Source organism: Columba livia, chromosome 15 (genome assembly GCF_036013475.1).
Source record: "Columba livia isolate bColLiv1 breed racing homer chromosome 15, bColLiv1.pat.W.v2, whole genome shotgun sequence".
Lineage (NCBI taxonomy): Eukaryota > Metazoa > Chordata > Aves > Columbiformes > Columbidae > Columba > Columba livia.
The window spans coordinates 3068393-3083493 of record NC_088616.1 but is presented as its reverse complement, the minus strand read 5'-3'; the positions used below and the strand labels follow the sequence as shown (position 1 = coordinate 3083493).

The 15101-nt window shown below is 41.2% G+C and overlaps 1 protein-coding gene across 5 annotated transcripts in view; it reads right to left on the bottom strand.

The window, feature by feature from the left end:
• MYH11 (myosin heavy chain 11) overlaps positions 1-15101 on the bottom strand; it is a 57873-nt gene that overhangs the window by 969 nt on the left and 41803 nt on the right. For 3 of the 5 annotated variants that reach the window (XM_065030450.1, XM_065030451.1, XM_005508481.3), the window contains 19 exons: positions 14686-14892; positions 14157-14294; positions 13382-13505; positions 12733-12904; positions 11867-12079; positions 11573-11717; positions 11278-11484; positions 10104-10208; positions 9850-10002; positions 9181-9429; positions 8708-8920; positions 7785-7997; positions 6978-7139; positions 6069-6197; positions 5452-5540; positions 5095-5218; positions 4737-4945; positions 4075-4183; positions 3318-3490 (listed from right to left, as the gene is read on the bottom strand). In XM_065030450.1, coding sequence (XP_064886522.1) covers positions 3318-3490; positions 4075-4183; positions 4737-4945; positions 5095-5218; positions 5452-5540; positions 6069-6197; positions 6978-7139; positions 7785-7997; positions 8708-8920; positions 9181-9429; positions 9850-10002; positions 10104-10208; positions 11278-11484; positions 11573-11717; positions 11867-12079; positions 12733-12904; positions 13382-13505; positions 14157-14294; positions 14686-14892 — 3134 coding nt within the window. Of the gene's footprint in view, positions 1-2164; positions 2197-3317; positions 3491-4074; positions 4184-4736; positions 4946-5094; positions 5219-5451; positions 5541-6068; positions 6198-6977; positions 7140-7784; positions 7998-8707; positions 8921-9180; positions 9430-9849; positions 10003-10103; positions 10209-11277; positions 11485-11572; positions 11718-11866; positions 12080-12732; positions 12905-13381; positions 13506-14156; positions 14295-14685; positions 14893-15101 lie in introns of all 5 variants that reach the window. The other 2 variants (XM_065030453.1, XM_065030452.1) reach the window with 2 other exon arrangements.

Sequence of the window (15101 nt, the reverse complement as noted above, 5' to 3'; positions counted from 1 at the left end):
CCTACTCTTTTTTTCGCTGTTTTCCCCTGTGGTGACTGCAACGTCTCCCTCCCATCCCCATGTATTTCCCAGCCACAGCCCCAGTCAGGGACACTTTGGTCCTCAAGGTTAATTTTTGGGGAGGTGTGAGCAAGTGAGAAGACACGTTTGTCTCTTCTTGGCCTCCATTGTGTCTGAGCTACAAAACCCTTAAGTTTTTTAACATGGCCTCTCACTTGCCCCTCGTTAAGCAAACCTTTGTAAAGGCTTGAGACCATAGACATAAGCAACAGAACAAATACATGATCACTGAACATTGTGCCAAAATTACTAATTTGATGTTAAATACATCCGACTATACACTTTTAAGTACAGCAATCATGCGTAAATATTTAAAGGCTTGTCTTGTCCTTGCAAAAGACTAAGCTGATGTTGTCCTTTCTGAAGCAGCTGTTTAAATCCAAAGCTCAATCTTCCACACGAGGGAAGTGGGTAGGAACATTGGCTGGACTAACTTATTTCAGGGGCACAAATCTGTGTTTCAGAGGTGGAAACGTGATATAGTCTGTTTTCCACACTTCTGCCCTTAAAGTTCCGTGTGTGTGTGTGCAATTAGGTGGATAATAAAGCTTCATTTCAGCTCTGCAGTTAGCGAACCCTTATTCTGGTGCCGATGGCATGTGTTGAACACAAGGATATGTCATTGCTACCCTGGCGTGTGCTTGGCAGAGTCTAGCAGCACTGTCTACTGTTTAGTGATAGCAGATATTTGTTATTGCTGTTTAACATGAAAGTTAGGTTAGTAAATTCATCACTTCTTGTCAAGAAAGATCTCTGTCTTCATCAGGAAGAGCTCTTCGCCCCCTTGGACTCCTGCTTTCTGGACTCTCACTCTCGAGTCACTTGTCCAGTAACTCTTTATGCTGCAGTAATTCATTGAAGTGCTGTAAGAGAACGTGGGGCTGGTGGGGAGTAACAGCCAGAGCCCAACCAAACTGTGCAGGACAGTTGTGGCTACAGAGCAGTGAACTCTGTCACGCACTGACCACTTACTGACATCAACTGTTGCAACATGCGTAAACTTAATACTTGATAAACTCATATAGACCCTGTGGATAAACGCTTTCTGTTTATATCTGTGCCTCTTAAACAGGTTTATGGATTGGATAATATCCACGTGGTCATTTGCATTAGCACCTTAGAATAATGCATGTAGTTGAGACAAGCCCTAAGTGTTAGTGTTTGCTTAGCATCTCTGTGTTTAGTCTACCTTTGAACAAGTGCTTGAATAACAGTCCCATGGGAACTATTAGGATGACTAAAAGGTACATGCAAGGACAAGACACCATCTTTAAATATTTGTGTGTTTGCAGCAAAATCCAGCATATGTAAAATAGAAGATATACAAATATTACAAGGCAGTAGCTCTTTAATTGTTTTTTTTAATTCCTATCTCCAGACAATGTGATACAGTATAATGCTGTGCTAGGTGACAGTGTCAATATTAATTTCTGTGGCTGTGCTCTATGTTTTAATAACAGCAAACATTACATTGCTTGTCTACTCTAAAAGCCTAAGTAGTAGCTCCTTGTAAGCAATACAGGCACAGAGTGCGGGGTAATGAAAGGCAAGATTTTAGCTCTTGTCTGTGATTGTGTGGTCTAAGTGTGATAAATCACATGCAAATAAGGTATTCCCAAACCTCAGGTGAGTTAGATGGGATCTTACCTTAGGCTCAGGTTCACAATATGCATTAAAAATACTGTGAAATTCTAATGGCATGCTGTGACACTTCATTAGTCCTTTTAATCAATTTTGCTAATCAATGGTGTATTTGATTTGAAAAAAAAAAATTGATCTTTGTGTCTGTGCACGAAGATGAGGTGTAAAAAAAGACAATTTTCATGCAGAAAAAGTCAGAGTACTTTATTAGGTACTCTGTTGGTAGACCTTGTGAGAATTGGTAAGTCTACATCAGTACGTAACCTACTTGTAAGAAAGACGTATCACTGAACAGCTGATGGTAGCTAGATTATTGTAATATTTGTCTCCTTTGATAAAACAGATTAATGCCAAGATATCCAAGCCTTCACAGTTTGCAGAAACCTCACATAATTTTTACTTGGACCAAAGAAAATGGAAATTTGTACAGCACAAGCGAGCTGCAAAGTTGAAGGCATGGTACCTGCTTAGTCATGCGAAGGTTCCTGTGTCCCTCTGAAACAGAGATAGAGAGTCCCAGGCAGTTATACTAAGCACATTGTCATGATCAGAGGTAGGTAGATTACTTTTAAATAATTAAACCAAGTACATTACAGCCAATTACATTACATTTAGATAAAACAAAAAATGAGCCTTATGCTATTCTATGTGGAAAGGGCTGGATACAGCCGCTGCTTGGTAAAGCAGGCAGGAGCACGCGGCAGCCGAGCTGGTGCTGATAGAAAAGGCCACCGCATCCTTCTTTCCTCACTATGGAGTACGTCCACATTGGAAGGTTTGTGAACGTTACTGGTAAACACGCTGGCAGAACACACGCTTCAAGAACACAACCAGGCAGGTGCTTTACTTTCATCTGAAATACTGTTGGATTTAGGTAGGAAGCAAAGTTGTACGGTGTGATGATGCAAATAGAGCATTTTCCTTACAATTCAGCCTCCTTGTTTCAGTGAGTTGGTGTTTCCAAATGCAGTGTGTGCAGGAGAGCTCACGTGTGTGGTGACTGATCACAGCTTGATCTCTTTCCCATTCAGCTTTAACAAGAAAGCGCAAAGGGACATTTTGATCTTTTCCTTGGTCTCATGACACTGAATCCCTTTGTGGTGAAGTCCAAGGAGACTTTTGGATAAGAGTCATGTAACGTGCTTTGTCTTTTGCTACCTATGATGTTGTCTAAGACTGTTTACAGTCATTGTGTGCGAGTTTTGAGTGTGGAAGTGTGAAAAGCACAAGCACTTCTACCCTTTTGTGACTGCTTCTGTACAAATAGATACAGCCATCATATAAATAATGTTTTCAAAAGCCACCAAGCCTAATTCTGTTCCTGTTTAAGCCAACAGAAGTTTTGATTAGAAAAAGAGTAAGGCCTGTGCCATGTTATCACAGTTGTTCACCTCACAGCTGAAATCCTGAGACTGCTGTGGTCTACAAAACACTTCTCACCTACTGACTTTGGCCTGTTGTATCTGCCAAGCTCATACAAGGAGTGAGTAACTTTGCAGCATTATCAGTGTCTGTTCTTTACTTGGACAAATTTTTTTTTAAATTTCTCTAATTTTGTGCCAAATTTCCAGGCTGCCAATGAGTGGGAATGGTTGTCCCAAACTAGGGCACTCTACCTGAGCTTGCTCTTCAGTGCTGTGACCTCCCGGCCCAGCGCTTCGTTACTCTCGGTAGCTTCATCCAGCTCTCTCTGCAGCTTCCTGCGGTTCGCGTTGATCCGCTGAGACTCTTCCTCAGCCTCCTCCAGCTGCCTTTTCAGTTGCTTGAGTCGTAGGTTGCCCTTCTCGGCCTAAAGGGAAATTTTAGAGTAATGCTTTAATTCAACACAGATTTAATAGCTTTATGTTCTTTATTTTACTTTTCTACTTCTCTTGAGAGTTTTCCTGAAACATGGCCTGAATCAAAGGTAGAAGCTTAAAATCTAAAAAATGTAAAAGTAACTTTGCTTTGCGGGAGTTCATTTTGCTGATAGTTAATGTATTCAGACACCGCCTTGTTGTTCCTTTTGCTTCACGGTCCTACGTCCCTGCTTTTCTGGCTTACAGGCTGGTGTGCATGAGGTAAAGCTAAAATGATAAAACATGTTTGTCATCTCTATTTATATACCAATAAGGATGTTGTGCCCAGTCCTATATATGACTGTGCATCAGGCTGTTGCAGCTGGCTGACTGACATAGACTGGTGCTTTGACACTTGACTGAGCATGGAAGAAGAATAATATTGTTCTGTCTCTTAGCAAAGGGCTGTGTAGATATCCAAGCAGTCTGCTTTCTAGAGAGCTATTTCTTTGAGGCAGAACGTGGAATCTCCCTTAGGGTAAAACCTGAAAATCCCCGTGCCACAGACCAAGACCCTCCTGGCGCAGCCCGATACCTGATCTTTGTACTGCTCCGCTTGCTTTCTCTCGTCCTCCACCTGCAGCAATGCGTCCTTCAGCTTCTTGTCCTTCTGGCGCAACGTCTTGGCTGCAGCCTGCTTCTCTCTGCAAAGGACAGTGCAGCGTTTGGTGGTGTGGAAGGTCTGTTGTCCTCACCTGCCTCAGGCATGGTGCATGAAATGGGCACCAAGGACCCATGTGTTAAAGGCCTTACTGAGTTTAACAGGTGAATTCTAAGCAAAACCGAAAGGTCATGTTCTTCTGATCAAAACAATTGTGTGTTTGCTGCATGCTAGGGGTGTTCCAGGAGGTCTGTTCTGAAACACAAGGTGATTTCCTCAAGCAATAATCCTACAAATGGCACAATGTGTTCTGGCAATTACCCTGGCAGAGTCTAGGGCTGTTATTCTGAAGTGTAGGGGAGCAGGTCCTTGCCCTTGATACCGGTAGAACTTTTCAGCAATAAACTTGTTCTGAATCAGAACCTGTAACAACTCATTACGGGCCATATGTCTAAGAAATGTTAAGTAAAGGAGAGTTTACCAAGCCTTAATGGCACTGAGAGCCGGATGACACAAATCCTGTATGCCTTCATTTGCTTTCTGTCTCATTAACTGGAACAATAAATCGAGAGCTGTGCCCTCCAGGAAACCCCTACCTGGCTTCCTGTTCCAATTGCTCTTCAAGAGAAGCAATTTTGGCCTCCAGAGCAGCAATGGTAGCTTTGAATTTGTTCTTCACAGCTCCCTCCATCTCCTGCAGCTTACTCTTCAGCTCCTTGTTCTGCCTCTCCAGTTGCTGCCGAGCGTTTTCATTCTTCTGTGCAGCTGCACGCTCTGTTGCCAGCTCATTGTTCAGCTGCTCTGCCTGCAAGGGGGAGAATATGGACACTGTCAGGAGTGTTGCATGCTTTCTGAGGAATGACAGGTGACAGTTCTTCAAATATTTATTCAGAACCACAAACAGCTTTGGCTGGAGTACAAACAGAGCATGACAGGTACTGAAATGTGCTCTACCTGCTGCACCGCTTTCCTCATGCGATCACCCATTGCGTCTATGTTGCTTTGCTCCTCTTCTAGCTCTTCTTCCAGCTGGGCAATTCTTGCCTCCAGGCGCCGTTTCTCATCCTGAAGGCTTGTCCTGTAAATTTGAATTTAGTAAGCTTGTTGTTATGGCTGTGACCACTTGAATGTGTTTGAAACTATTACAAGCTGTGAATAACTTATAAAGAAAAGAGAGCTAGATATTTCAATGAGACTAGTCATATGTGTGTGCAATTTATGTTGTCAAGACTAGATGGCTGTTGGGAGAGGAACGTATGCAGCATTCAGCAGCATATTTACAGCCTTGTGAGTAATCCAGACTATTCCTACCTTCCAGAAGTAGCACTTGCCAGTGCCTCTGCCATCTCTTCTTTCTCCAGATCCGCTTGTTTGCGAGCTCTCTCTGCGGCAGCCAGAGCCTAGGAGAAGAGGAAAAGGCAGCATAGTAAAGAAATGAGCAAGTAAGTGTTCAGACAGTTATAGCATGATATGCAGGATTATGAATTTTCTAAAACTGGTATAAGATGTGACATTGTAAATCCTACAGAAGCACTATGAAATGTACTTTATGCAGCTGTCAGTTGGTTTCTATTTTATTGGTTTTAGTCACAAGATTGCCATTTAATACATGTAGGAATAATAGCGCTAACAAGACTTCAGGAATTTATAGCTATTGCAAACACTTTGTGTTGGATCATACAGTTCATTTCCTGTTAAGCCTGGTGAACTGTGCCTTCCTCCAAGGTGAATTTATTCAGATTGATCTGGCTGTGCACCGGTGAAGATCCAACAACTTTAGTGGAGTGCACTGAGCACGTGGAACTTGTGACAAGTGCTGCTTATAGCTTTCTGTCTCTGATGGCTATTCTATTATTTCATTGCAGTTCTGGTTTGCTACTGAAGGTCCTGTGTAGTCTGCTTCATACTGCTCTAAGTTCCCACTTTACCTCTTGAAGCTGGATGAGTTCTGCTTCCAGGCCCTTTGCTTTCTTCTCATTTTCTCTGGCTGTGGCAAATATTTCTTCTCTGGCAGCCCGTGCATCATCCAGCTCTCGTTGGTAGTCCTTCATCTGAGCCTTGTTGGAAAGAATAACAGAGATTTATTTTTGTCTGGCTTCATTACAATTTCAGTAGAAAGAAATTTGGACAGAATAGAACAAATACACATTTACATAGTTATGATGCCTGCTTAAATTATTTTCTGGAGAGATGAGCTAGCGCATGTTGGACAGGTCTGAAATGCTACCCCAAGAAGAGCAACGCTTCCACTTGCACACTGTGGCTTTTGTAATGCTTATTGTCTTTATTTCCTCTGAATATTTAAGTACATGTGCAGTCTTAATCTTTCTGATACATCCCTTTTTGTTGTTTAGCTGTCAGCATATGACAGAACAGCTGATAGGGAGACTTATACTATAAACAGCAAAATGCTAATGCAGAGACACCATGATTTCTGGACAGATTTTTATGCTTTTGAGTCAAGTATTAGAACCGGGATTGAAGCCCTGTGATAGATTTTTATCCTGTACTGCTTTCTCTACGTGGGAATCTACATTTTCCTTCATGTGGGTAAGCCAAGAGCAGATAAGTGTTGACCGGAGAATTTTGGAATCTCTCCGCAATGATGAAATTAAAGATTTTTGTGGTTTGCCATGTGCAGTTTTCTGTTGTTGTTCAAACAGAGCATTACACTACACAAACTTGAATCTGGGAGTCTCATTAAAACTCTTCCTTTAACCCATAAAAGGCATCAAGTCCACAGATGTCACCAACTTTCATATTGTAACTGTATGAAAGTCAGTAGTGAGAACTACATATATATATATATATATATATATATTTGTGGGGTTACATACCTGTAATTTGCGAAGTTGTTTGATGGCTTCTTCACGAGCTTTACTGGCGGAATCCACTTGGCTTTCTAGATCCTTAACGTCCATCTCCAGCTTCTTTTTGGCTGCAGCTGCCAGGGCACGTTGCTTCCGCTCATCTTCCAGTTCCGTTTCATGTTCATGGAGCTGATCATTAAAGAAAGCAAATTAAGTTTAGGAAGGTCCTTGAGCACTCTTAAACACTCCGTGTGTGTCTGAATAATGGCTACAGCCCCATATATCTATTAATTATGATTTCTCTGGCGGCTTAGTTGTTGGACAAAATGGAAATCTATTTTAAGATTCTTGAAAGGTGTCAACAATTTGGGTTCTGTAGTCATGGAAATCTGTGTATTGCAAATGATGCTGGCAGCAGCTGTGCTGTGCCAACAGGCTGTGTCCTGTCAGCTGTAATTTCCAGTGCTTTTGGAGCCATTCAGTGCACAGTGAGAAGGCAGATCTATTAGACTCTGTCTTTTTTTCACTTGCACTGAGAATACAGGCAAGGTCCTTCTGTGGCAGAAATAACAATTCATATGTTTTGTACTATATTAGTTATAATGTTAAATTTCTACATCTCTCAGCAATTGTGCACCTGCTACTGAAATGGGGAAAAAAAAAACCTGTTATGCTGTTTTGGGCCTTTTTTAATACAATAACCTAGTCATTTATTTATTTGCAATATAATGTTTTCTTCTCACTATAATAAGGTACTTTAAATAATGGCATGAGGCTGGGGCCTTTCACTTGGTGTGGTTAGGTATTTGCAAAGGCAAAAATAGGGAATGGTACCTGTTTAAGGAGTTGTCTTTTCTTCTCCTCGTTCTGTTCATCTCTGGCCTGTAAATCTCTTTCAAACTGGACTTTCATGGCCTGCATGTTAACCTCCAGCCTGAGCTTGGCGTCTTCCGCAGCCTGGAGCTCATCCTCTAGCTCTTCTAATTGGGTCTTCATCTCTTCTACTTGCTGTTCCAGGGTCCGTTTGGATTTTTCCAATTCGTGGACCTTTCAAGCAATGAGAATTTAATAGACTTGTTAGAAGAAATACAAATCATACTCGTTAAACACAGTCTACCTGCATGATGGGCCATATTTCAGAATATCAGCTGTGAACAATGAGTGAATGAATTTGCACTGAAAATGGTAAATTAGTATTTTTTTTATACACTTGCCAACCTGTCTTAAAATAAGCTGAGATTCTCTTTGTCACAAACTTTCAATTTTAATCTAGTCAAGTTTCATAATTTATTTAGTATTAGAAGTAACATTATCATATCACTGTAATAAAATAAGTGATTGGCAATGTATCAGTTATCAGTGGAAATTTGCTGCAGCTATACAAGTAAATGTTAGGTTGGTGGCAAAGTCAAATACAACTAATAAAATCAGATTTGCAGAATTTTCAGCTTCAAAGCTGCTTAATAAACTAGTAAATTATTTAGAATCTCTTTAATGTTTTTTTCAGTATTAGAAATGAATAAGAATCTTCTTCATGCCTGAAGTTATGTTAAAAATAAAGATGACTTTCAGTTATTTTGCCAAGTCTCTTGAAAGTTTGAGCCCAAATGGAACAAACTTTGAATTCTGCATGAAATATCTGATCTCACTGGATGACTGTGTGCTACAGAGAATTTTCCACACTGAAAAGAATGATCTGTTTGTTAGCTGCTATTTTAAGTTATTTTTGTGGAAATCGTTCTAAGCCCAAAACTTACGTTCTTGCCAACATCATCTTTGGAGCTGACAAGATCTTCCATTTCAGCTTTCAACATTTTGTTCATTCTCTCCAGTTCTTCTTTGGCTTCCAAAGCCTCTTCAAGTGCTCGGGCCAGCGACAAAGCCTTTGTCTCTTTTTCTCTAGCTTCAGCTTCTGCTCTGTCCCTTTCATCTGCGTATTTGGAAGAGATGTTTTTCTCCTCAGCTAGCATCTGTGAAAAGACAGTGTTAATGCAGAAAGTCATTGATAACAGGGTTTTTCTGTTGCAACTGTCGTGTCAGTTGTTAATGGCAGAGAAAAATGTCTGTGTTTTTGATAGATACGTATAAATACAAAATTAACCAGTATATATCTAATTAAATCTTAGTTTATCTTTTGAGCCTGCTTTGTCTTTTACTGAAGCAGTGGAGTGTCTGTGAGTTCTGGAGCAGTTAGGTGATAGCACAGCAAGGGAGAACCTTAAGTCCATACCTGATCAAACTTCTTCTGTTTCTTCTCCAGGTTGGAGACCAGCTGACGCTGGTTGTCCAAGTCCACCACCAGGTCATCCAGCTCCTGCTGGAGCCTGTTCTTGGTTTTTTCCAGTTTGTCGTAAGAAGCAGCCTTTTCCTCAAACTGTTGTGTGAGACTTTCAATTTCCTTCTGAAGTTTCTTTTTGCCTTCTTCCATGATTTCTACTGTGCTGGTAAATTCCTGTATCTTCTTCTTGGAGTCAGAGAGCTGAAATTTGAATACAGAGGACAAATCTTTATAGCAGTGACAACAAAGCTGGGCAGAGAAGATGGCTAGGAGACAGCCACAACCCAGAAATCTTACCTAATTTGACCCATGTGAAGCTAGTCATTCGTTACCCATCACCCAGAAAATGAGGTAGACCCAGTATGGACAAACAGGCCTAGTGTGCAAGGCTGTCTTGGGAGCCACCTTGCATTCGTACCCATCCTAGAGATGGTGATTTAAAGAAAGGGAGACTGCTGGCTCCATTGTGGAGCTTCACTGATGCCATCTGGGCCACCACCACTGGTTCCCTGAATGTCTGGGTCCACATGCTGTGCCAGGATGGTTCTACAGATCTGAAACCTCTGGCATTACTGACAAAACTGAGTGATGGAGCTCGTGATTTAGCCATGGCACTGATACCTGTATTGTCAGTGTTGAAATATGTCTCTCCAGATTTTGTTTTGCTTCTACTTCTTCATCCAACTGCTCCTGCAAGCTGTTCTTCTCATCCTCCAACTGCCGAAGCTTGGTAGACACATTGAGCTTCTGCCGTGTTTCTTCCTGAAGCAGCTCCTGCGGTCACCACATCAATCAGCAATATAGTCATTAGCTCAGGTCTTTTTATAGTGTATTCATAAGTATCGTAGATGAGCTGTTACTGCATGAAAATTTACCTGTGTATCTTGTAGCTGAGATCCTAAGGTTGCAACGTCTTTGGTCAATTTGATTGTCTTGCTTTCTGCTTCATTGAGCAAACCGGTAACGTTTTCAACTTCAACCTGTGAGACACCACAGTGAATAAACTCAGTTATTTTGCACAACTTCAAAATCTTCCCACACACTTTTATTTTGCTGTAGATTGGAATCTTAACACTGAATAGGATGTCAGTGTTCTCCTATGCTTCTGGGTCACCTTAAGCACCAACAGTATTTCTAGCTTAATTCACAATTTTGCCATAATTTTTCTGGACAGTATGTGGGATTTAAGTCTTGTGGAACAAAATCCTACACACAAACTCTGCATTGTCTGCACGTGTCATCTTTGTGATTGGTCATATTAAGACCACTAAGGTCTAATGCCATTTATGTCTACCTTAGTATTTTTTGACTATATAACAAAATCTAGTCATATTTGTAAGGCAATACTGGTATATTCTTTTCAATGAATTGCAAAGGAGAACAGGGATTTCTGTGGGTTTTGCTTCCTTTTCCCAAGTTTGACAGAAATTGATGCCTTTTTATTGTATTACCTTATTTATCCACTAACTTAAAATAATGAAGGGAAGCTCATTGCTGCTATGAAGAAAGTTGTAACAATGATCTTGATTAGTATTGCTGGATATTGAACATCTACCAGAGAACTGTTTTAAATTATCTTTAGTTATTTCTTATTAGACCCTAACTCATAGATGAGTGAGCGTTCTCATTTTGTTGTTATTTTTCTGAGCACCTTATGTGTTTAATAGCTATCTAATCCATTTCCAGAAGTCACTTTCCTATCAATGTTCCCCTCTATCCAAAAATGAATTAACATAAAAAAACCTCTGTAAAAGGTGCAGCACAATGACTGAAGCAGCGGTGGCATTACGGCATCACAGACTGCAATGTGTACAGAGGGACAACGAGACTAAGAGCGCTCGTTTCTATGAGACAGAGTGGTTGTAATTGTTGAATTGTGTGATAACTCAAGTGGGAGTTCAAGGTAGGAACGCTACAGATGACCAAGAAATGGGCATTTCAGCTGAAGCTGGCAGGGCCGGGATTCCTCCTGATTTACCCTTACAGAACAGTTTAACCTGGTCTCCTCAAGCCTGAGGTGACACAGCAAAAAGTCAAACTCTTTCTTACCTGTAACTTATGAACTTTTTCATTGAGTTCTGTCCGAATACGCTCCCCATCTGTGTATTTGGACTGTAACTCCTGCAGCTGCACTTCCAGCTTCTTCTTTTTGTGCTCCACATCTTGTTTGGCCTGGTTCAGGCTCCTGACTTCATTAGCCAGATCAGAGTTTTCTTTCTCCAGTGTCTGTTTGGTCTTATCCAAGTTTGCTTTAGCCTACAAGCATGAAGAGGAGAAAGATGGTCTATAAAATGAAGCCGTGTTGTCTGGTGGATAGTTTGCAATAAAAGGGATTTCTGTTTACCCGTTTGAATTGCTCCAGCTGCTCTGTTAGCTCTTCCACAGCCTGAGTGTGCTTTTGCCTCATCTCCTGGACCTGGGCTTCATGAGTGCGAGTCTCCTCCTCCAGAGCTCTCTTCAGCACTGTGACCTCCTGTTCACGCTTTGCTCTGGAAGGGAACACACAGAAATGGAGCAGAAGCAGAGAAGGGTGTTCCAGTCACTGCGAAGACAGTGCTACTGCACATTTATAACACTAGACAGTATTGTACTGAGATTAGTGATATTTATTTTAGGCCTGTGTGCTACGTCTCCATACCTGAGCTCCTGCTGGGTGGCTGTGGTATCCAGAGTATCCTCAAGCTCTGTCTTCAGAGCCTCAAGCTCTTCACCTAGGTCTCTCTTTTGTTTTTCTGCTTTGTTTCTTGCAGCTCTCTCAGACTCCAAGTCTTCCTGGAGATCAGAGATGTGAGCTTCCAATTCACGGATCTTCTTGAGGGCATTGTTCTTCTGACTAGTTTCATCTTCAAGCCTGAAAAGAGAGTATTTCATCTCATAGGTTAAAAAAAAAATCATTTCACTTTGAGGAAATTGGTATACAGAGAACAAAGGTTTCTAGGATCTGTGCAAAAGAGCACCAAAGAAAGAGGGAGGACTGACACCAAATGGATCTAGCAGCTGTACTTTATCAGGACACAATGATGGCGATGCTGATCAGCCAATTCAGCAAAAGGTTTGGATGAGTGTTGTCCCCCTTGAATTTATACAGGAAATCTACTCAGACTCTGAATGGATCAATGTCAGACTCTGAAATAACTTCTGCATTTTGCCTATGAAGTCTGTTGTCACACTTCATTCTTCACTTGACAGCACCGCTAGTGCCACTGGGAAGTGGAGTTCTCATTGATATGTGGAGATAAGATTATGTGTCTATGGGCAAAAAACTGTATAACTTTTCTCAAAAGGAAATTTGGAAAATGGGGAAAGCACGCAGGCAGGATGTAACCGAGAGATGAGATTCATGGCTGCAGAATCTCAGTGGCTGGGAAGGGCAGAGGCACATAGGATCATAGAATCATTTTGGTTGAAAGAGACCCTTAAGATCATAGAGTCCGACCATAACCTGACTCTAGCACATGTTCCAGCCTGGGTTTTTAGCCCGTGCACAGATTCAGGAGGGAATACCTGGCCAGAGCAGCCTGCAGCTCTTCCTCCTTCTTGGCCAGTTGCGCCTTCAGCTCCGCAATTTGTGCCTGGAGCTCAGCGATTTGCTCATGTAAATCACTTGACTCCCCTTCCAACTTCCTCTTCACTTTCTCCAGTTCTTGTCTGCTCTTCTCTTCCTTCTTCAGCCGCACTGAAAAAGTCAGGATTTTGGTCATGGGAGTGTGTTAGTGCACAGAGTCTTTAATCTGACCTTGAGTTTATGCTAAACAATGTGCTGGCCTCCAGTGAGGCCATACATTTAACTATAAGTCATTGCGCTTCTGAAGCAACACGCAATACCTTACATCATCACGTATCTCTAGCCACCTCAGAGAATCATTTATCTATCTATCTCCAGAGTAAGTATTATTTTTTTTCCCAATTTTCTCTACTCTTATATATATATATATAATGTGTGTGTGTATATATATATATATATATGTATATATTCTTTCTTTCTTTAAAAAAGGTATCTATAGTTTGTGCACCCTGGGATTTTGGTGATTCTCACACACAAAATGGTTTCACCATAAGAAATTTGGAAAATTCCCCACAAAGTTCTCTCCAGATTATGTTTTGTTGTGTGCCAGGGCAAAAAACTGACATAAACCACTTTTGTTCGCATTACCTTCAAGTTCTGAAATCATGGATTCATGTTTGTTTTTCAGCTTTGTAAGATTTTTGGCTTTTTCTTCTTCTTCTGCAAGATTTGTTGTTAGATCACTTATTCTTTCCTCAAGAAGTTTTCTTTCCTTAAGAAAAATAAAATACTTTGCTGTTAACAAATGTGTCTGTCATTGGTGATCATGGAGCAACTGTTTGCCAACTAAAAATGTCCAAGATACTATCTTTTTATCCTGTATTTCTTGAGACTGTAGTGATAGGTTTTGTGTGTTACAGAGGAGCTGAGGAGTGGTGTACGAATTCCATATTCTCTAACCTACTGCTATTAGAATCTTGTACTTGCTCTAGTGTCTGGTAAGCTCAGAAGAGCATCCCTGTCACTAAGTGCTGGAATATGTGCTTACTTCCAGTTTTAATCGTGAAGTTTGTTTGAAACTAGTTGAAAACCAAGAGAATTATTTACTCTGCTTCAGGCCAAGATGATGTGTCTACCACTGATTGTGCTTGACCGCTGTGGGTATTTTGCTTGAAGGTATTGTTACCATAACTGGTTAGTTATAACTGGTTAGTAAAACCATTAGTTTTACACAGTTGTGAATTGTTTAAATGAGCATGGAAAAATTATCAGAAACTTGGTTGATAGTTTGGACTGATAGTCTGGTGAATCTGTACACCCATGAGACTATGTAGTCAAGAGTATTCCTGGTGTTCTAGCAGAAGAAAAGGTTTTCTCTCATCTTGCACTGTTTCCACAAAGAAAATAGCCCCCCAATGCTTACCTTGGTGAGCTTGTTATTCTGATCTTCCATTATGAGAATATCATCTTCCATTTTCTTTATCTTGCCGTCTGCTGTTACTTTTTCAAGCTGCAGTTTCTGCCTTGCAGCCTCCTCCTCTTCCAGCTGTTCCTCAAGATCCTTTGAGGGGAAAAAGGAACCCACAAAACATGAGTTTTGGAAATAAAAGACTGCTTAGATTATAGGAAAAGCTTACTGTTTGTCACTGTATGTGGGGTATGTTGTAGGCTTTGTTGGTTTTATTAAGAACTAGACAATCTGTAATGGTTGGTGATTTAGAAAGACTTGTTAATAACTTTTTAGAGAAAAGCTTATTTAAAACTGAGATGGAGGAGAAGAGAACTATGGAGGAAAGAGCATCAATTGATTGTTCTGACTTGAGTGGCACATACACCTATTGTAAGCAGGGCTGTGCAGCAAGCCCTGTCACACAAGCTGAGGTTTGCCACTCTCCATTTTTCCTCTGTGAGATATACATTATTGTCTGTGTTTGCCACTTCTGCCTCCTTACCAGCATTTGTTGTTGCATCTTTTTCTTTTCTGCTTGCAGCTGCTGGCTGCGCTCCTCCTCTTCCTCAATTCTGGCTTCCATCTCATGCAGAATCTCTTCCAGCTCTTGTTTCTTAGCAGCTAAACGGACTCTCATCTCCTCCGCTTCAGCATACAGTTCCGTTTCGGCCTGAAGTTGTTCCTGAAGTTGGTTCTTCTCTTCACAAAGCTGTGCAAATACAACGGGTAGGAAGTTAAGACCTGGATTGTGAGTTGTCCCCAGTTCCAGTGCCCTGGCAGGCAGCTCTGCCCCAGGCTCTGGTGTGAACATGTGGCCTCTGCTGAAGTAACTGCGTGTTTGTCTGCACTGAACTTTGGTTCTGGACCATTACTGTGAGTCAAATAGAAAAGACACATCTATTGTAATAGCTTCTAGAA